At 37.8% G+C, this 19857-nt stretch overlaps 1 protein-coding gene across 4 annotated transcripts in view; it reads left to right on the top strand.

Moving 5' to 3' along the window:
- Positions 1-19000, top strand: part of LOC134344331 (band 4.1-like protein 4B) — a 403206-nt gene extending 384206 nt beyond the window's left edge. For all 4 annotated transcript variants that reach the window (XM_063043916.1, XM_063043918.1, XM_063043917.1 and 1 more), the window contains 2 exons: positions 2379-2830; positions 8863-19000. In XM_063043916.1, coding sequence (XP_062899986.1) covers positions 2379-2830; positions 8863-8932 — 522 coding nt within the window. In that variant the 3' untranslated portion in view covers positions 8933-19000. The remainder of the gene's footprint in view (positions 1-2378; positions 2831-8862) is intronic.
- Positions 19001-19857: the final 857 nt, after the last annotated feature.

The following is a 19857-nucleotide window of genomic DNA, read 5'->3' as shown; positions in this document are numbered from 1 at the left end:
ATGTTGTATGTCAATGATTTGGATGATGGGGTTGATAGCTTTGTGGCCAAATCTGCAGATGATACAAAGATAGGTGGAGAGGCGGGTAGTGTTGAGGAAGCAGGGAGGCTGTAGAAGGACTTGGACAGATTAGAAGAATGGGCAAAGAAGTGGCAGTTGAAGTACAGTGTTGGGGATTGTATGATCATGCACTTTGGTAGAAGGAATAAAAGCAAAGTCTATTTTCTAAACAGGGAGACAATTCAAAAGTACTAGGTGCAAAGGGACTTGGGAGTCCTCTTGCAGGATTCCCTAAATGTTAACTTGCAGGTTGAGTTGCTGGTGAGGAAGGCAAATGCAATGTTAGCATTCATTTCGAGAAGACTGGAATATAAAGATGTAATGCTGCGACTTTATAAGTGACTGGTTAAGCCTTACTTGGAGTATTGTGAGCAGTTTGAGCCTCATATCTAAGAAACGATGTGCTGTTTTTGGAAAGGGTTCAGAGGAGGTACACAAGAATGATTCTGGGAATGTATGGCTTATCGTATGAGGAGCGTTTGATGGCTTTGTACTTGTACTCACTGGAATTTAGAAGAATGGAGGGGGGGGATCTCATTGAAACCTGTCGAATGTTGAAAGACCTAGATAGAGTGGATGTGGAGAGGATGTTTCCTATAGTGGGGAAGTATAGGACCAGAGGACATAGTTTCAGAGTAGAAGGATGTCTATTTAGAACAGAGATGAGGAAGAATTTCTTTAGCAAGAGGTTGGTTACTCTGTATAACTCGTTGCCACAGGTGGCTGTAGAAACAAGTTATTGGGTGTATTTAAGGTGGAGGTTAAAAGTTCTTGATTGGACAGGATGTGAAATATTATGGGGTGAAGGCAGAAGGTTGGGGTTAAGAGGGAAATGCATCATCTAGGATGAAATGGTACAGCAAACTTGATGAACCGAATGGCCTAATTGTGCTCATATGTCTTATGGTCTATATGTAAATCTTGGTCCTTTAAAATATTTTTCCAATAATTTCCCTCCCATTGGATAGAAGGTTACCTAGAATAATCCTGTTGGCCTTCCTAAATGAAAGAAAAACATTAGCTATCCTTAGTCTTTTGGTACTCTATCTGTGGCTAAGATATATACAAAAGCCTCCTTCAGGACCCAAGCTATCTTCTCCCTTGTTTCCCATTGCATTTGGAATGGATCTCAAATGGGCTTCCACTCTTTCTGTGTTCTAATGCCTCTACCTCTTAGTACTGGCATGCTCCAGACTACCAATGTATCCCTCCCTGAATTGACTACCTTCTTTGTCCTCTTGGAAAATTATAGACAATAGTAATTCATTAGGACCTCTCCCACATCTCCTGGTACCACATACCCTTTGGTCTTAAAGGAGACCCATTCTTTCCTTTTCTGTCCTCATGTTCCTAATGCACTTGTCAACCCTTCGACAGGCACATGGATGATAGAAAAATGGAGGGACACGTGGGAGGGAAGGCTTAGGGGATTGATGAGTAGTTTAAAAGGCTGGTGCAACGTTGTGGGCCAAAGCCCCTGTACTGTGCTGTAATGATCTATGTTCTCAGTAATGTGGGATTCTCCTTAATTTTATTGCCAAGGATATTTCATACCCTCTCTTTGCCCTCTTAATTACTTTCTCTTCATACCTTCTGTATTCTTCAGGGTTCTCAATTGTAGTTGCCTATATTTGTCATATTCTTCCTTTTTCATCCTGATCGAACTTTCAATAATTTGTCATCAAGGTTCCTTAGTCCTGCCATCTTTGCCTCTCACCCTTACTGGAACATGCTTGCTAACTCTTTAAAAAAAACTCCCGCTTGTCAAATGTATTTTACAGCAGATATCTTTTGCCAGATTCTTTTTTATGCTATTGAATCTAGCCTTCCTCTAACTTTTGACTTTAACTTGAAGACCAACCTTATCCTTTTTCTCAATTACCTTTAATCTCACAGAGGTTTGGTCATAGTTTCCCAAATATTCCCCAACTGACACTTCCAATCCCTGCCTTGTTTCATTTCCCAAGATGAAGTCAAATACCATCCCCATTTCTGGTTGATTGAAATACTGTCTCAAAAACCTTGTGCCTGTTTAACATCTTCAACCCTATCTAAGCCCTTTGTGCTAAGGCAATCACAGTTAATTTGCGGACATTAACATCCTTGCTCTAGGTATCCCTACTGTCTTCACAAATTTCTGCAATATGCATATTTATAGAAATACACATACACACACACACACACACATGATCACACATAGATAATATCGTATATGCATCAAGAAGATCTCCTCCCTTAATATAATGGATTCCACTGTGTATGTTAAAATATGGTCAGTAATGTTGCAATTTTTCATCATTATTGTCCATTATTTCCAGGTTGAACTAACAGACAACATTTTGCAGTGTTATGACTTCCCACCATCACCAGGAAAATCATCATCTGCGACACCTTTGAATGTAGTTAGAGCTCCGAGCGACCCCTCAACCGTGACATATGTACATGCAGCTAGACCTTCAACTAATCCAGGAAAATCATCAGTGACATCTATGCATGGCAACAGGCATCTGAATGATCCAGGAAAATCCTCATCAGGGCTGCCTTGGCATGCCACAAGACCCCTGACTGAACCAGGGATGTCATCATCAGTAACACCTTTGCATGCAATCAGATATCCAAGTGATCCAGGAAAATCATCAGTAACACCGTTGCATGCAGCAAGACATACGACTGATCCAGGAGTTTCTACATCAGTAATGCCTTTGCATGCAATTAGGTATCTAAGTGATCCACTCCCACCAGTTCAACATGCCACATCTCCAACAGACAGGTAAGGGAACATGATGGTTCTGTAATGGATCGATGTTTGTATTGGGTTATATCTTGTTTCAGAGTATACTTCAAACATGAAGGAGATAGGCAAAGAATATTTCTCCTCTAATCCATGATCCATGGAGAAACACTTCAGAAATTGAATTAGTTAATGGGGATGTCTGGGGGTAGTCCACATTACAGCAGATAAGGTACTCGGTATCTTAAAAGTGTGAAGGCAGACAAATCTCTGGGACCTGATCATATATATCCAGAATCACTCTGGAAACTAGCGAAGGAACCCTGGCTGAGCTATACTGTATGCAGGATTGTTAGCAACAGGTGAAGTGCCAGAACACTTGGTCATGGGTAATGGCGTGCCTTTATTTAAGAAGGGCTGCAGCAAAAAACCTGGGAACCAGCGACTGGTAAACCTAACATCTGTGGTAAGTAAGTTACTAGAGGAGATTCTGAGGGATACATGTACTTGGGAAGGTGGGTTGATGAGGGATAGTCAGCACAGTTTGGTGCCTGGCTGATCATGTCTCACAAATTTGACTGAGTTTTTTGAAGAAATAACCAACCAAGAAGGTTGATTGGAGCAGGGCAGTAGACATGGTCTATATGATGTTTATTAAGGCCCCTATGATAAGGTTCTACAAGGCATAATGCTATGGAAAGTTAGAACACATGGGATCTAGGGTGACCTGGCTAATTGGGTCCACAATTGGCTTGATGGTAGGAAGCAAATAGTACTAGTGAAAGGTTATTTCTTGCGTTGGAGACCCATATTTGAGGTGTCCTCAGGGATCAGTGCTCAGCCCATTGTTATATGTAATTTATAATGATAGAATGAGAAAATATCAGTATGATTTCTAAGTTTACAGATTACACTAAAATAGGTGGAGCAGTAAACAGTGATTCAAAGTTCAAAGTAAGTTCATTATTAAAGTGAGTATATGCCACCATATACTACCCTGAGATTCGCTTTCTTGCAGGCTTTCACAGTAGAACAGAGAATTACAATAGAATCAATGGAAAAACTACACACAAGGACTGACAAACAACTAATGAGCAAAAGAAGGCAAACCATACAAATACAAAAATTACAAATAATAATAAATAATACTGAGATCATGAGTTATGGAGTGCTTGAAAGTGAGTCCACAGGTTGTGGAATCAGTTCAATGTTGAGGTAACTGAGGAGCCTCATGGTTGAAGTGTAATAACTGCTTTTGAACCTGGTGGTATGGGACCTTAGGTTCCTATACCACCTTCCCGATAGTAGCAGCGAGAAGAGAGCATGGACTGGATGGAGGTTATCTTTGAGAATGGATGTTGCTTTCTTGTGGCTGCTCTCTTTGTAGATGTGCTCAATGGTGGGGAGGGTTATTCCTGTGATAGACTGGGAGTATCCAGCACTTTTTGTATGATTTCCATTCTGGGGCATTGGTATTTCCATACCAGGCTATAATGTAACCAGTCAGGATACTTTCCACTGTGTATCTATACAAATTTGTTAAAATTTCAGATGACATGCCAAATTTATGCAAACTTCTACAAAAACAGAAGTGTTGCCGTGCTTTCTTTGAAATGCCACTTACGTGCATGTCCCAGAACATGATATGATACGAGAACACCATATGATATGATCTGAAATGATAACACCAAGGAATTTAAAGTTATTGACCCTCTCCACCTGCAATCTCCGAATGAGAACTGACTCATGGACCTCTGGTTTCTTCCTCCTGCAGTCAGTAATCAGCTCTTTTTGGTTTTACTGACTTTGAGTGAGAGGTTGTTGACATCATTCGACTATATTTTCAATCTGCCTCCTATATGCTGATTTGTCACCATCTTTGTTTTGGCCAACATCAGCAAACTTGAATATGGCATTGGAACTGTACTTAGCCTCATGGTCATAAGTATAAGATACAGAGACCAAGGGGCTAAGCACACAGCGTTGTGATCCACCTGTGCTGACGTTGATTATGGAGGAGATTTTGTTGCCAGTCCAAACTACAAGTGAGGAAATGAAGGATCCAGTTGCACAAGGAAGTACCTTGGAATGTATTGATTAGTTTTGAGGGGATGCTAGTGTTGACTTCCAGTCATGATGGCGCCTGCATATAGCGCTCTTTTGGTCAACATCTTCTGGATAGATTATGAAACCATCTTTTTCACTTCTTTTATGTATTTTACATTTGTTTCTCGTCTTGAATGTGATTGTGGAACTGTTGGAGCCGGTGTTTTGCTGTTTGGAGATTATTTTGCTGTTTGAAGTCTCCGAGAGGATTCCAGTAGGCAGAGACAGCATGAGCGAACCTCTTAGCGAGAAGGCTGCAGGATGACATCTGAGCTGATGTTTTACCCCATTTCACCAATTTTAACTTCCATTGTTTGTTAATTAAAGTGATGAGGACAATTGAAACGTCAAGGCGAGTGCGGAAGTTTGGAGATCATGTGGGTGTTTCAGCACTCTGCAGTCTCCAAGAGGATTCCAAGAGGCAGGGGCAGTGTGCGCGAACCTTGTAGCGGGCAGGATGGGGCACAAACTGATTAAATCAACAAAGGAGATTGAAGCATCAAAGTGAGTGCAGAGGGTGAGCACCGGCTGCTTGCCTTTTGATCGATTACTCGTACTGGTGAGGGGAGAGAATGCCACTGTGCCTGGAGGGTGCCGCCCAGGTTTTTTGCGCATTTTGGATGTGGACTTGGACTATAGACACTTTCTTTCAGTCCTACAGTTTTTATTCTGTGTTTTTCATCTCTTTTTTATCTTTCTTGTTTTTTTGTGCGGGAGGAGGGATTTAGGGGTTGATGTGCCTGTTCCATTTTTTGTTCGTTTTTTTTTGCGAGCCGGTGGGATTTGGGAGTTGATGATCATGCTGCCTTTCTTTCTTGGTTTCATGGCTACCTGGAGAATTGAAAAAATTTAGAGTTGTATACTTTGATAATAAATGAACCTTTGAATGCTGAGCTGGAGCCAATAAAGAGTATCCTGATGTATGTACAGTATCTTCACTGTCCAGATGTTCCAAGGCTGAGTGAAGAGCCAATGAAATGGCATCTGCTGTGGACCTGTTGTGATGGTAGGCAAATTGGAGTCGATCCAAGTCACTCCCTAGGCTGGAGTTGATATGCTTCATGACCAACCTCTCAAAACATTTCATCATAGTGGATGTAGATTTGAGTGTAGGTTCGTGGTCTTCTGCCACTGTAGCCCATCCACTTCAAGGTTCAATGTGTTGTGCATTCAGAGATGCTCTTCTGCACACCACTGATGTAACATGTGGTTATTTGAGTTAATATTGCCTTCCTGGCAACTTAAACCAGGCTGGCCATTCTTCTCTGACCTCTCTCAATAGCAATGCATTTTTGTCCACAAAACTGCTGCTCACTGGATGTTTTTTGTTTCTCACACCAATCTTTGTAAACTCTAGAGACTGTTGTGCATGAAAATCCCAAGAAATCAGCAGTTTCTGAGATACTCAAACCACTCCATCTGGCACCAACAATAATTCCATGGTCAGTCTCTTAGACCACTTTTTTTTCTTCATTCTGATGTTTGATATGAACAATAAATGGACCTCTTGACCATGTCTAACTGATTAGATATTTGTGTAATGAGCAGGTGTAAAGGTGTACTTAATTAAGTGGCCACTGCGTGTAAATGCCACTGGGCAATCGAAATTCAGGCAGGTTACCACATTCTTCTTGAGCACTGGTATGATTGAATACTGCTTGAAGCAGGTGGGTTCTTCAGACTGCCGAAGCAAGAGGTTGAAGATGTCAGTAAACACTCCAAATTAGCATAGTTCTTCAGTACTTGGCCAGATGATTATCAGTGAATATGGTTATCAGGAATTACAGTGGTATTTTAATCAACCTGGTAAGTAGACTGAGGATTGGCAAATGGAGTTTAATTCAGATAAGTGCAAGGTCTTACATTTTGGAAAGATAAATCAAGATTGGACTTTCACAGTGAATGATATGGCCCTGGAGGGTGTTGTAAAACTGAGATATCTCGGAGTACATTTCCTGAAAATAGCCCTTTATTCCCGGAATCATCCTTGTGAGCCTCCTCTGAACCCTCTCCAATGCCAGCACATTTTTTCTGAGATGAGGAGCCCAAAACTTTTCACAATACTGAAGATGAGGCCTCACCAGTGCCTTATAAAGCCTCAGAATCATATCCCTGCTCGTGTATTCAAGACCTCTTGAAATGAATGCTAACATTGCATTTGCCTTCCTCGCCACCGACTCAACATTCAAGTTAACCTTTAGGGTGTTCTGCACAAGGACTCCCAAGCCCCTTTGCATCTCAGAATTTTGGATTTTCTCCCCATTTAGAAAATAGTTTGCACATTTATCTCTACTACTAAAGTGCATGACCATGCATTTTCCAATATTGTATTCCATTTGCCACCTTCTTGCCAATTTTCTGAATCTGTCTAAGTTCTTCTGCAGCCTCCGTTTCCTCAACACTACCTGCCCCTCCACCAATCTTCGTATGATCTAAAAAACTTGGCAACAAAGCCATCGATTTCATCATCTAAATCATGGATATGCAGCATAAAAAGAAATGGTCCCAACACCGACCCCTACGAAACACTATTAGTCATTGGCAGCCAACCAGACAAGGATCCTTTTATTCCCACCCGCTGCCTCCTACCATTCAGCCAATGTTCTAACCTTGTTAGTAACTTTTCTGTAATACCATGGGCTCTTAACTTGGTAAGCAGCCTCATGTACGGCACCTTGTCAAAGGCCATCTAAAAATCCACATGTACACCATCCACTGCATCCCCTTTATCTATCCTTGTAATCTCCTCAAGGAATTCCAACAGGTTTATCAGACTTGATTTTCTCTTAAGGAACCCATGTTGACTTTGTCATATCTCATCCTGTGTCACCAAGTATTCCATAACCTCATTCTTAATTGACTCCAACATCTTCCCAAACACTTGAGGTCAGGCTAACTGGTCTACAATTTCCTTTCTGCTGCCTTCCTCCTTCCTTAAAGAGTGTAGGGACATTTGCTATTTTCCAGTCCTCTGGCACCATATCAGAGTCCAATGATTTTTGAAAGATCATTGCTAATGCCTCCACAATCTCTACCACTACCTCTTTTAGAACCCTTGGGTGCAGTTTCATTTGGTTGGGGTAATAACTTACGTACCCTTAGGTCTTTCAGTTTTTTAAGCACCTTCTCCCTTGTAATAGTGACTGCACTCACTTCTCTTCCTTCACAAACCATAACATCTGGCACACTGCCAGTGTTCTCCATAGTGAAGATAGATAGATATACTTTATTAATCCTGAGGGAAATTTGGTTTCATTACAGCCGCACCAACCAAAAATAGAGGGTAAATATAGCAATACAAAAACCCCCAACAATCAAACAACAAAATGCAAACTATGCCAGATGGAAAATAAGTCCAGGACCAGTCTATTGGCTCAGGGTGTCTGACCTTCCACGGGAGGAGCTGCACGTTCAATGGCCGAAGTTCAAAGACTGAAGCAAAATACTTATTTAATTCATTTGCCATCTCCTTGCCCCCCATTATTATTTCTCCAGCCTCATTTTCTAGCAGTCCTATATCCACTCTCATCTCTCTTTTATTTTTTTACATAACAAACTACTGTAGGCAGTCCCCAGGTTATGTCAAGGTCCTGGTCCTGCGAACTATTTTTAACCCACACTGTTTGTAAGTCTGAATCTAACAGTGAGAGTTTGCTCAGCGCTTTTGCTCTTGCTCAACTTAGCCCCTGCTGTTATGGTTCAGGTAAGAAGGAGGGGGTGCACTGAGGAGAAAAAGCATGTGGATTGCCCAATTCCCAGTTTTCAGAAGATGCCTGCAGCCCATGGCACTTAGCAAATTCCAGCAGGTTCCTAGATGCTCATTTGTTATGTACAGCCAGTCCTTAATTCAGATGTTCATAATACAGGGAGATCCTGTGCTCTTGTAAAATAGTTATATTATTATTATATAATACAATGCTACACTTATGATTTGAGTTTTTAACAAAGTTATCCTTTTTTTGCAGTGCTGATAATTTGAGGCGTGAGCTGGATCGAGAGAAGATAATGAAACGCCTTTTAATGACAGAATTGTGAAAGCGTAGCTTGGATCAAGTGGCAGAACTGGATCAGGGCCTCTGTGTGCCTTTTGTCTGTTGGCATTCCTTTTGAATGTCAAAGAAGCTTTGATGTGTGTAGTTTGTTACACTTTCTTCATTGTGATTCATAGAAAAGCATTTTTTATCATACTGAACTAGATGTTTATATTACTTTCCTGCTATAATCAGGAAGGGCTTGCTTTACAAAGGTCAGTATACATTTAATCCCTGACACTGCCTCTGTAACCAGTGTCACCAATGCAACAATGTGAAGGTTTGCTTTGGAGGGGGAAAAGGCCATTCACAAAAAACGTTGTACACAGCTTATTTAATTGTAAGGAAAAAAAAGTTTGTCTATATTTGCACTACGTTTTGGAGAATATTTTCATAAGAATGTGGAAAACCGTCACTTTGTATATCTGGAGCTATTACTGAGCCACTACATTTTGATGGTCTAGTTTTAGGTGAAAGGAAAGAGTAAACTATAATATTTAATATTGTTAAAAAAATCATTTGAACATAAATTGTATATTCTGCTGCCAAATTAAATGTCTAAATAATAGGATTGAGATGTGCAATACTCAAATTTGTATTTAATATATTTGTATATTCCCATAATGTAGTAATCTAGATAAATCTAAAATTGAGACATAGACTTCGGCCAGATATTTGTGCTTTACATACAATTCATAGGATGTTAACAGCATTCTACAAGAACTTCTGAACCAAGAATGAAAACCTTTATTAAAATGCCCTTTAACTGATATTTTTCCAAAAGGAAAGTTGACAAAAGGCCATGTTCAGTTAAACCTATTTTCAAATAATTTTGTAGTATTGGTCATAGTTTACTGTAAGGCAAGACAATTTTGTCACAGGACTTTTTTTTTAAAAAAGAACAGTTCAGGTACATTATTTCTCCAGTTATCTGTGTGTATGTGTACAAAATGGGAGGATATAGGTATACATTTTATAAATAATATTTTTGGAAATCAGATTTAAAGATTTTTAAAATTCAATTGTAATTAATTTTATTTTAATTTTTTTTAAAGAGTGCTCCAGGAAATCACAACTATACTTGGGTTATCATATACTAGTGCTGATGCAGAATTGTTTAATCTTACAGTAACACTCAAATTTTCAAAATGTTTCTCATTACAATTTACTAAACCTAGTTTGTAGAGATTTTCTTTGGACAGAGTGTGAATGGGGATGGGATCTCTCTTTTAGTCTTCAAAACTTTGGTAGAATGCTCAGACCGTGGGTTCGGAAGAAAATTTTGGAAGGTAACTGAGAAATCCTGTAGAGCAGTGATACTCATATGTCTGATTTCTGTATTAGAATATGAAATTTTATTGTATTAGAGTGTAATAATTATACTGTATTTTCCATTATACATTGCTTAACACTAGGACACTAGTTTAAAAAATGCTTCTTTGAACAATCGTTTACATTCCTCTTGTGGACTGCTGTATGTTTTTGCATTGATGGAATGGTGCACATGGCATACAGTAAACATATGACTATTTTAATTAATGGTGATTGTGAGTGCGACTCCAGAGTCACATAACTGATCATTTTTGATCTAGAGGAAATTTCCAGTGATGATGTCTTAAGATTATTTGATTTTCATTAAGATATTTTCACAAATATATGTTGAAATATACCAGTACTGTGACTTACACATTGAAGACAGGAGACTTCAATGATTCATTAATCATTTTCCAGAATGGTACTGGCTGTTTTTACTGATATGCAGTGGATTCCAGTTAATTGGGACACAGTGGGATCAGTACATTTTGGCCCAACTAAATAGCTGCCCCAATTAGCTGAAGATTCATGGAAGTAGTTAAAAAGGTATAAAAAAGATAAGTTGAGTAATAAATTATGTACTTGGATGAAATACTGAATGAATTAAAGCACGATCAATACTACTACAGTACTATTAAACTGTGTTAGTTCCTAATAGTTATTGAAGGAGAAATTCATCCAGTGTGCGCTACCGTGTTCTTTTGATTGATGCAAGTGAACAAAATTAGCAGAACACCTAGTGCAGATAATGGACTGCCTCTTAACAATACTTTCAATAATTGCATCCTCTAAATCTTCATTTTCATTATCACATTCAAGATGTTTGTCGAATTCTTCATAGGTCCTAACTTGTCCAAGTAGTAAAATCATTTCACTTTCACTCCCAGCCGTTTCTGGCTTTTCCAGGCCTGAATGCTTGAAACTGCAGTGAGCAGAAGTTCTGAATTGTCTTACTGCTTAACTCCGGTCAATTATCAGCAACAGTAATCACTGTTTTTTGGACAACTGATATTTTAAAAACTGTTCATTCTAAGCATGTTGTAGTATCAAATGCCACACAAGTACATACATCTGATGCTGGTTAGAAATTGTTTAGCAACAGTCTCCTACCCCAATTAAGCAGGATAGAGTCCCAAAAAAACAAAGGGAATTCTGACAATTTTCGCATTAGTTTTTGTTTTTTAAGAGTTGTCTCAAGTAAGCGGCTGTCCCAATTATCTGATGGTCCAGTTAACTGGAATTCACTGTATTTGCACATGCCTGACAGTGCCAACTGAAGCCAAAAAAGTTGTGATTATAAATATTTCCTTGTAAATAATATACTTTGAGAGATTTGTCTAAACAAACTGGAATGATTTTTAAAGTGTTTAAAGATGGTTGCTTTAATAATTTATAAATGTTATGCTAATGGAACCAGAAATTTGAGAGCTTTTGCTTGGAGGTTATGGCAAATATGTACTGTAGGTACTTATTACAAAGATGTATGAAAGTGTAGATTATCATGTATGATATAAAATCCATATTTAATGTCATTTTGGTATTTCTGATTTTCTAGGGGAAGTTTCCTTTAACAAATCTGAGGGTAGTCCACCATGAACTGTTTTGCCATGTAAACTAATGGGTTGAAATGATGAGCATTAACTCCAGTATCTCAATGCAGTGATACCTCAACAGGACTGTGGATTATATTTTAGCTTGATAACCTCAATTTACATTATTGGCCCAAATAAAACATTAACAACATTGGGTATTCTGTGTTTCAAATATACAATAGTTGCCATTATGGCTAAATGTTTTGTTATTTGCAACTTTGCAATGATACTGTTTTTGAATAGAAAGTCCTGCATATACTGGAGTTCACATACCTAATTAAAACTATTTCTCAGCTACAAAGAGACATAAAGATGAAAATGTCAACATGCCATAATTCTGACCTAAAAATAGAAAATAGATGTTAATTAACATCAAAAGGCTACAAATTTTTGTTGGGATTTATCTTTATATACATAAGGTTTAATTACATTTCCCAGATGGCTATTGCCCTCTTTTCTATCTGGTCTGATCTAGGAAGTTGATACAATTTCTGATTTGATCACGATCTCTGGTTTACTATCCTGTAAAGAAGGTTCTGCTGCTCTAGTTTAAAATGCTATGAATTTCATCTCATACCCATTTCCTTATTTGAAAAATTGAGACTTGACTACTTCTAACTACCTTGTTACATACCTGCATAATTTCAAACGTCTTCATTTTCTTGCATTTCCTCAGTCTGGTTAGCTTGCAGATGAATTGACGGTGTCTCCTGAAAGTTACAATGTTAATCTCTTTTTGGAACCCACTGTGTACAGCTCATGAACACTCTGTGCAGATTTCAGTCTTACCTCTGACTATATATTGTAATGAGCCTGAACCATCTGATTCTAGATCCCACCTGAGAAATACTTTATATAATTGAATTAATCTTCATTTCCAGCATTTTACTTGTTACTTCACTGGTCTATTGAGAGGAAAGATGGTCTTTACATTTACAGTTACAAGCTAACAGGAGAAATGATCTAGAACAAACATGCAGTGGATGCTTTCATGGTTCTTCATTACTGGCTGCCATGAAGTGATTTGCTACACATGCTAGATCAAGATCCAGTAGCCAGGATGTGGGCTACAAATTATACCTGGAGATAGAAAAGGCACATCAAAAGGGCGATGATATTATAATCTTGGGGGGATTTCAATATGCAGGTAGCTAGGGAAAATCAGGTTGGTGCTGGATCCCAAGAGAGAGAATCTGTAGAATGCCTACAAAATGGCTTTTTTTTTAGAGCAGCTAGTGGTTGAGCCCACTAGGGAATCAACTATTCTGGATTGGATGTTTCCTAATAAACCAGATTGGATTAGGGAGCTTAAGGTAAAGGAACCCTTAGTAGTCAGTGATCTTAGTATTCTAGAATTCACCCTGCAATTTGAGAGGGAGAAGCTAAAGTCAGATGTATCAGTATTATGGAGGAGTAAAGGGAATTACAGGGACATGAGAGAGGTGCTGCCAAAGTTGATTGGCGGGGAAGACGGCAGAGCAGCAATAGCTTGATTTTCTGGGAGCAATTCAGAATGCACAGGATAGGTACATCCCAAAGAAGAAGTAGTGTTCTAAAGGGAGAATGACACAACTGTGGCTGACAAGGTAAGTCAAAGCCAACATAAAAGCCAAAGAGAGAGCATGTAATAGAGCAAAAATTAGTGGGAAGTTAGAGGATTGGGAAACTTTCAAAAACCAACAGAAGGCACCTTAAAAAGGCATAAGGGGAAGAAAAGATGAAATATAAAGGTTAATTAGGCAACAATATCAAAGAGGATACCAAAGGTTTTCTCAGATATATAAAGAGTAAATGAGAGGCTGGAAAATTATGCTGATGAGATAGTAATGGGGGAAGAAGCAAATGGCAAGCTAACTAAGTAAGTATTTTTTATCAGTCTTCGCTGTGGAAGATGTTAGCAGTATGCCAGAGGTTCAAAAGTATCGTGGCAGAAGAGAGTGTGGTTACTATTACTAGTGAGAAGCTGCTTGGGAAATTGAATGTTCTGAAGGTACATAAGTCACCTGGACCAGATGGACTGCCCTTCAGGGTTCTAAAAGATATAGTTGAAGGGATTGTGGAGGCACTGGTAATGATCTTTCAAGCATCACTAGATCCTGGAATGGTTTTGGAGGACTAGAAAGTTGCAAATGTCTATTCACTTCAAGAAAGGAGGGAGGCAGAAGAAAGTAAATTATAGGCCAGTTGGCCTGATCTCAGTGTTTGGAAAGATGTTGAAGTCGATTGTCAAGGATGTGGTTTCAGGGTACTGAGAGGCACGTGATAAAATAGGCCAAAGTCAGCCAGATTTCCTTAAGGGAAAATCTGTTAGAAGTATTTGAGAAAGTAACAAGCAGGATAGACAAAGGAGAACCAGGGGATGCTGTGTACTTGAATTTTCAGAAGGCCTTTGACAAGGTACCGCACATGAGGCTGCTTAACAAGATAAGAGTTCATGGTATTACAGGAAAGATACTACCATGGATAGAGCATGAACATGAGACTCAGGTTTGCACAGTAGTTTACAATATATTTGCTAACTTAGCTGTTGTGAAAACTTGTCTTTAATCTGTGCAATAAAACAAAAAATAGTCAATTCAATGAAACTTAATTTTACCTGTCTTCTGTGGAGTAAGTAAGCTTTTGGCAAAAAAGTGACCCTGACATTTCTGCGATATTTCACCAGAGTTTATTATTACAAAAATAACCTGCAGTGTTAATTCTGTTTCTTTTTCCACAGCTACTGCCTGACCTGAATTTTTCCTACATTTGTTTTTAAATTTCAGTATCAGCAGTTTTCAAATCCCACTTGTTAGCCAGAAAGAATAAATTATTCAAACATATTTATTAATATGGTTATACTATTCAATCAGAGTAATACCAATTATCACGACGCAACCATTTCATGTAGTATATTGCTGTATAGCAGCTTGGATAGCATTTTGTGTTTAAAATAATGTTTATTAATATTCATCACATGTAATCCACTCAAGCAATTTAATGATAACCACCTACAGATGAGTTTAAAATACAGAGATAATTTATTCAATTAGCAACATTATTTTTATTTTGCTTCAGAAATGTCTTAAATAATGTAATGGTATATTGGAAAGGAAAGAGACAAGATGTTCAATCAATCGCAAATTACAGAGCAAAAATTATTCAGTGAAGCCTGAGGAAGTATGTGCATATTAAGGCATCCGTTAGTCTTGCGAGACCATGGATCTGCACCTGGAAAGTCTTCACTCTCCGGGATGCAGGCCTGGGCAAGGTTGTATGGAAGACTAGCAGTTGCCTATGCTGCAAGTCTCCCCTCTCCACGACACCAATGTTGTCGAAGGGAAGGGCATACAGCTTGGCATCAGCGTCGTCGCAAAGCAATGTGTGATTAAGTGCCTTGCTCAAGGACCCAACACGTTCCCTCGGCTGGAGCTCGAACTTACGACCTTCAGTTCGCTAGTCTAATGCCTTAACCACTTGGCCACGTGCATACACTACAGGTTTATATCAGTAGTGAAGTTGGTATGGTCAGCATAAATCTACTGAGGATGTATATTCATAAGTAGTTTATTGAGAATTGTTTCCTCAGCATCCATCTTTACTTTCTTGGAGCAGTCATTGGTAAACCTATTCACCCAAATTCCTGTTCCTTTTCAAAAATACCCAGAATATTCCCTGAGTCCATGACAATAGTTTGTACAACAAATAAATTGATATATTGGTTTATTATTGTCACCTGTACCAAAGTTTGGTGAAAAATCTACATACCACCCACACAGATCAATTCATTACAATAGTGCATTGAAGTATTACAAGGTAAAACTATAGCAGTGCAGAATAAAATGTTACAGTTACAGAGAAAGTACAGTGCAGATGAATTTAAGGTACAATGTAACAAGGTAGATCATGAGGTCAAGTCCATGTTATCATACAAGGCAAACACTTGACATCTTTTAACAGTAGTGTAGAAGCTGTCCTTAAACCTAGTGGTATGTACTTTCAAGCATTTCTATCTTTTGCCTGATGGGAGGTGTTAAAGAGAAAACAGCAGGACGAGTGGAATCTTTGATTATGCTGGCTGCTTTACTGAGGCAATGAGAAGTGTAGACAGATTCCATAGAGGGGAGGCTGCTTTCCATGATGTGCTGAGCTGTGTCCACAGCACACTGCAGTTTCTTGTAGTCATGTTCAGAGCAGTTTCCATACCTTCCTGTGATGCATCCAGATAGGATGCTTTCTATGGTGCATCAATAAAAACTGAGGAGGGTCAAAGGGTACATGCCAAAATTTCTTTAGCCTCCTGAGGAAGTAGAGGTATTAGTGAGTTTTCTTGACTGTGGTGTCAAAGTTATTAGACTGGGACAGGCTATCGGTGATGTTTACTCCTAGGAACTTGAAACTCCCAATTCTCTCGACCTCAACAGTGTTGATGTAAACAGGAACTTTTGCACTGCACGTCTTCTTGAAATCAATGACCAGCTCCAGCTCTTCTGTTTTGCCAACATTGAGAGAAAAGTTGTTATCGTGACACCATATTACAGGGCTCTCTATCATTGTTTGAGATATAGCCCACTATGATGGTATCATCTGCAAACTACTAGACAGAGTTAGTGTAGAACTTGGCCAACAACCAATTGATTAGTTGCAATTACACAATAAGATGTTAATGAGATCAGGCTTTGTGTAAAATTGTTACTGTGTTTGCCTACTACTTATAAGTTACTCAGTCAAATTATTTTGGAATGTTTCAGGAGATGATAAAGCACCAGTTGATTCCTTGCATGTCTTCTTGAAGGTTGCTGTTCATTACTAACATAAATATTTCTGCAATGCTTTGCAAAGAACATTTAAAGTTTATCATCAATTGCAGCATGAGCCAATTACTATAATCTTATTCTCTATGTTCATTTTGACTGGGGAGGGGAAAGCAGAAAGAAAAAAAACTGGCTAAAATTTGTCAACGTTACTCAAAAATCACAGGTCACCTGACACTGTTGAATCAGCAACACTTCGGGTTTTCAACAGTAAAGGACACCTTGATAACCATTCAGCAAACTGTGGAGAAGAGCATTGTTTTGTTATATAATCTTGCCATAAACACTTCATTATATCTCAAATAATAGCAACAACAAAATACACTCATGTTAACGTGGAGTGTTCTTAGTTGACCTGAATGCTGAGAACCTATTTAATATCACGGCATGATAAAACAATATTGCAGATACTGTTTTGTAGTGATAGGCCATTTCAGATCAGTAGCATTTTGACTAACATTAAATTGCTTGCTCAAATATGCAAAAAATATACTTTCAAATTAATTAAGTGCCAACAAGACAACTGGATATTTATTGGCTCAAAATAATTAGTAAAGTTATTTAAGTATGTTTCAGGCTGTCCAGTTAAGATGCCAAAATGATATGTAAATTGGAAACAATATCAAATTAGTGACTCAGGTGTCTGTATTGTATTGATGTAAAAACAAACTAAGAGTGGATTTGGTCTTAAGTGATGATTTTATTTTGTGTTGTGAAAGATTAATAGTTTTATTGCAAACTGTAAATGTTTTATTTGAGCCTGTGAAAGAGCCAAAATATTACAAAATATGGTTAGACCTGAACGATTCAGGAAATTTGTAAAATAATACTGATATTTTTGAGAATATTGCCTTTACTTTCAATTTACTTTTTTTACTTTTTGAATTAATAAAAGATCAACAATGATAAGTGGAATGTTTACAGTGAAAATGCGCCTTAATTTGTTAATTTTAAGTAATGACATTTGATAAACCTAGCAATTTTAGTACTACTGTAAAATATTGTGTATGTCGGTACCTCTGGGTATTAATGAGATTATAATTTTCATGAGTTATCTTGGCAATTCTTAAGTGGAGAATTTAATGGAATGCATTAATAATCAGTAATGAAACAGGATAAATGCTCAGAATTTATTGTTTTACTTTATCTCCTACCCCCAGAGGTCAATGAGGCATTTAGGAATCTGGTTTCACCGATACTGGGAGCTCTTCACTGCAGAATCCAAGTAGCCATTAATTTTGTATGCAAGTCTAGTAGATCAGTAGGCTTTTTGACTGTGGATAGCACAACAGATAATAATCACCCTTTTCAAACTTGACTTAAAAAAAATCTTTGTCAATAAAGGTTTCCCAGTACCTAAATGAAGAGCATATGGTTCTATCTGCCCCTGTGCTGTCCACCTCTACCTTTCTTTCTCCTTCCCAAATCCTTTTCTAGGTAGTTCCAAAGCCAATTGTAATTAATAATGGTCAGTACAGACCAAAACTACATGCACAGAACCATCTGGACTGGCATAGCCCAATTTTATGTAACATTTATCCATTAAGCTATTAATGGAGGCCTCAGGATTGCAATTAACTGTGAAACATTTTAATGAGCGTGTTGGGGTTAAAGGTCTATGTCATTTAACTGGTATTTCCTTTAAATCACAGTTAATTATTGCTATCAGAACATATGATTTTATATTTAGTACTGATCTTGCTCCACTATTGTACACGAAGTTCTTCAGTACTTATTTCCACTTTTTAGTAGAGTGTCACAGTAAATCAGTGGGTCATGTGTATTTTAAAAAATGCTAAGAAAGGAATGACATGATGCTCAACTAGTTAAAGTACAATATTAAAGACTTTCTACATGATGTGTATGATTTACAAATGCTTTTTATTTTAAATCAGCATTCTTTAGTTGGAAACCAATTTTCTGGAGGCTTGGTATTTGAATAATTTTCAGAAAGAAATTGTAAAATACTGGTGTTGAATTGTATGATGATTGTACCTGATTGATGGGTGTTTCGGTGGGCTTTAGCTGACTGATGAATTTTTGATGGACTGTATTTTCAGAATGATAATCGGAAAAATTATATCTGTGGTGCCATGATGAAAATTTCATTGTTAAAGCCCGTAACTTTTCTCCATGTGATATTAGTCTTGTACTGCTTTTATGACTCTAGTTATTTAGCACTTAAAGGTTATGTCAACAACTATTGTGCAATTCCTGCATTAAATAATGTACCAACCCTACAAAATTTGCATTGTGGTACACTGCTGCTAATAGCATTTATTTACGTGTGCTGATCAATGTTGATTACACACAACCTTGTACCAATAAAATGTTCTGAAATTGAATATAGTCATTCTGTTTCATGTAAAGTATTCAAATGAGTTATGCAGTTATTTTGGATGTTATCTGCTATTAAAGTCAAAATAATGTTCTCCAACTCTTGTGTTAAAATGAAAATTCGAAAAGATTTCTTCCACTATTCTCCAAGTTAACCCTCAAGGCAACACGAACACTTACTTTTTTGGACAATAAATAATACAAATTGACTCGTAACCTTAATTGATAATGTACTATATAGTTAAATGTAATTAATGATGTCAGTTATTTAAATTGAATTTATTGAGCTTTAGCAAATTAAATCTAACAGGAAACACTGTCTGTCAGTAATTGACATTTTTAAAACAGCAAGTAAGAAACTAAAAAGGAAACCCAAGCAAAAAGATGGAAAAATGTGGTTAAAATTAAAATGTAAACTTTAGATTCTTTTGCAAAAGAATATAGAGAAGTAAGAAGGAAGTGTGTGAAATATTAGATACAATAAACACAAAAAGGCTAGCAATGTGTATGGACACAAATTGTCAGGTTCTTAAGTAAAGAAAGAAATAATGTTGACTGATTTTTAAAAGATCTTTAGTGACAATTCGAGAACAGTAAGAACATTAATCATAGAATTGTAATCATGCAGGAGAAGGTAATTTGACCTGTGAAATCCACAACAGGTTTATCCATTCAGTCCTGTTCTCCTGCTGTTTCCAAAAATTACTTTCCCTGGTGCCCATCTAGTTACCTTCCAAATGCTCTGATTCTGGTTTTGCAGTCAGTCAGGTCCAGAACAAACAACCTTCTGATTTGAAAACAGTTATCATCTTGACCTGTATCATTTTCAAAAAGGTTTAATGTCATTTCCGGTACACAAGTGTAAAGGAGAACAAAATAATTGTAACTCTGGA

The sequence above is a fragment of the Mobula hypostoma genome, chromosome 3, assembly GCF_963921235.1.
Source record: "Mobula hypostoma chromosome 3, sMobHyp1.1, whole genome shotgun sequence".
NCBI lineage: Eukaryota > Metazoa > Chordata > Chondrichthyes > Myliobatiformes > Myliobatidae > Mobula > Mobula hypostoma.
Note: the sequence above shows the minus strand (reverse complement) of the source record. Positions and strands in the feature narration are given on the sequence as shown.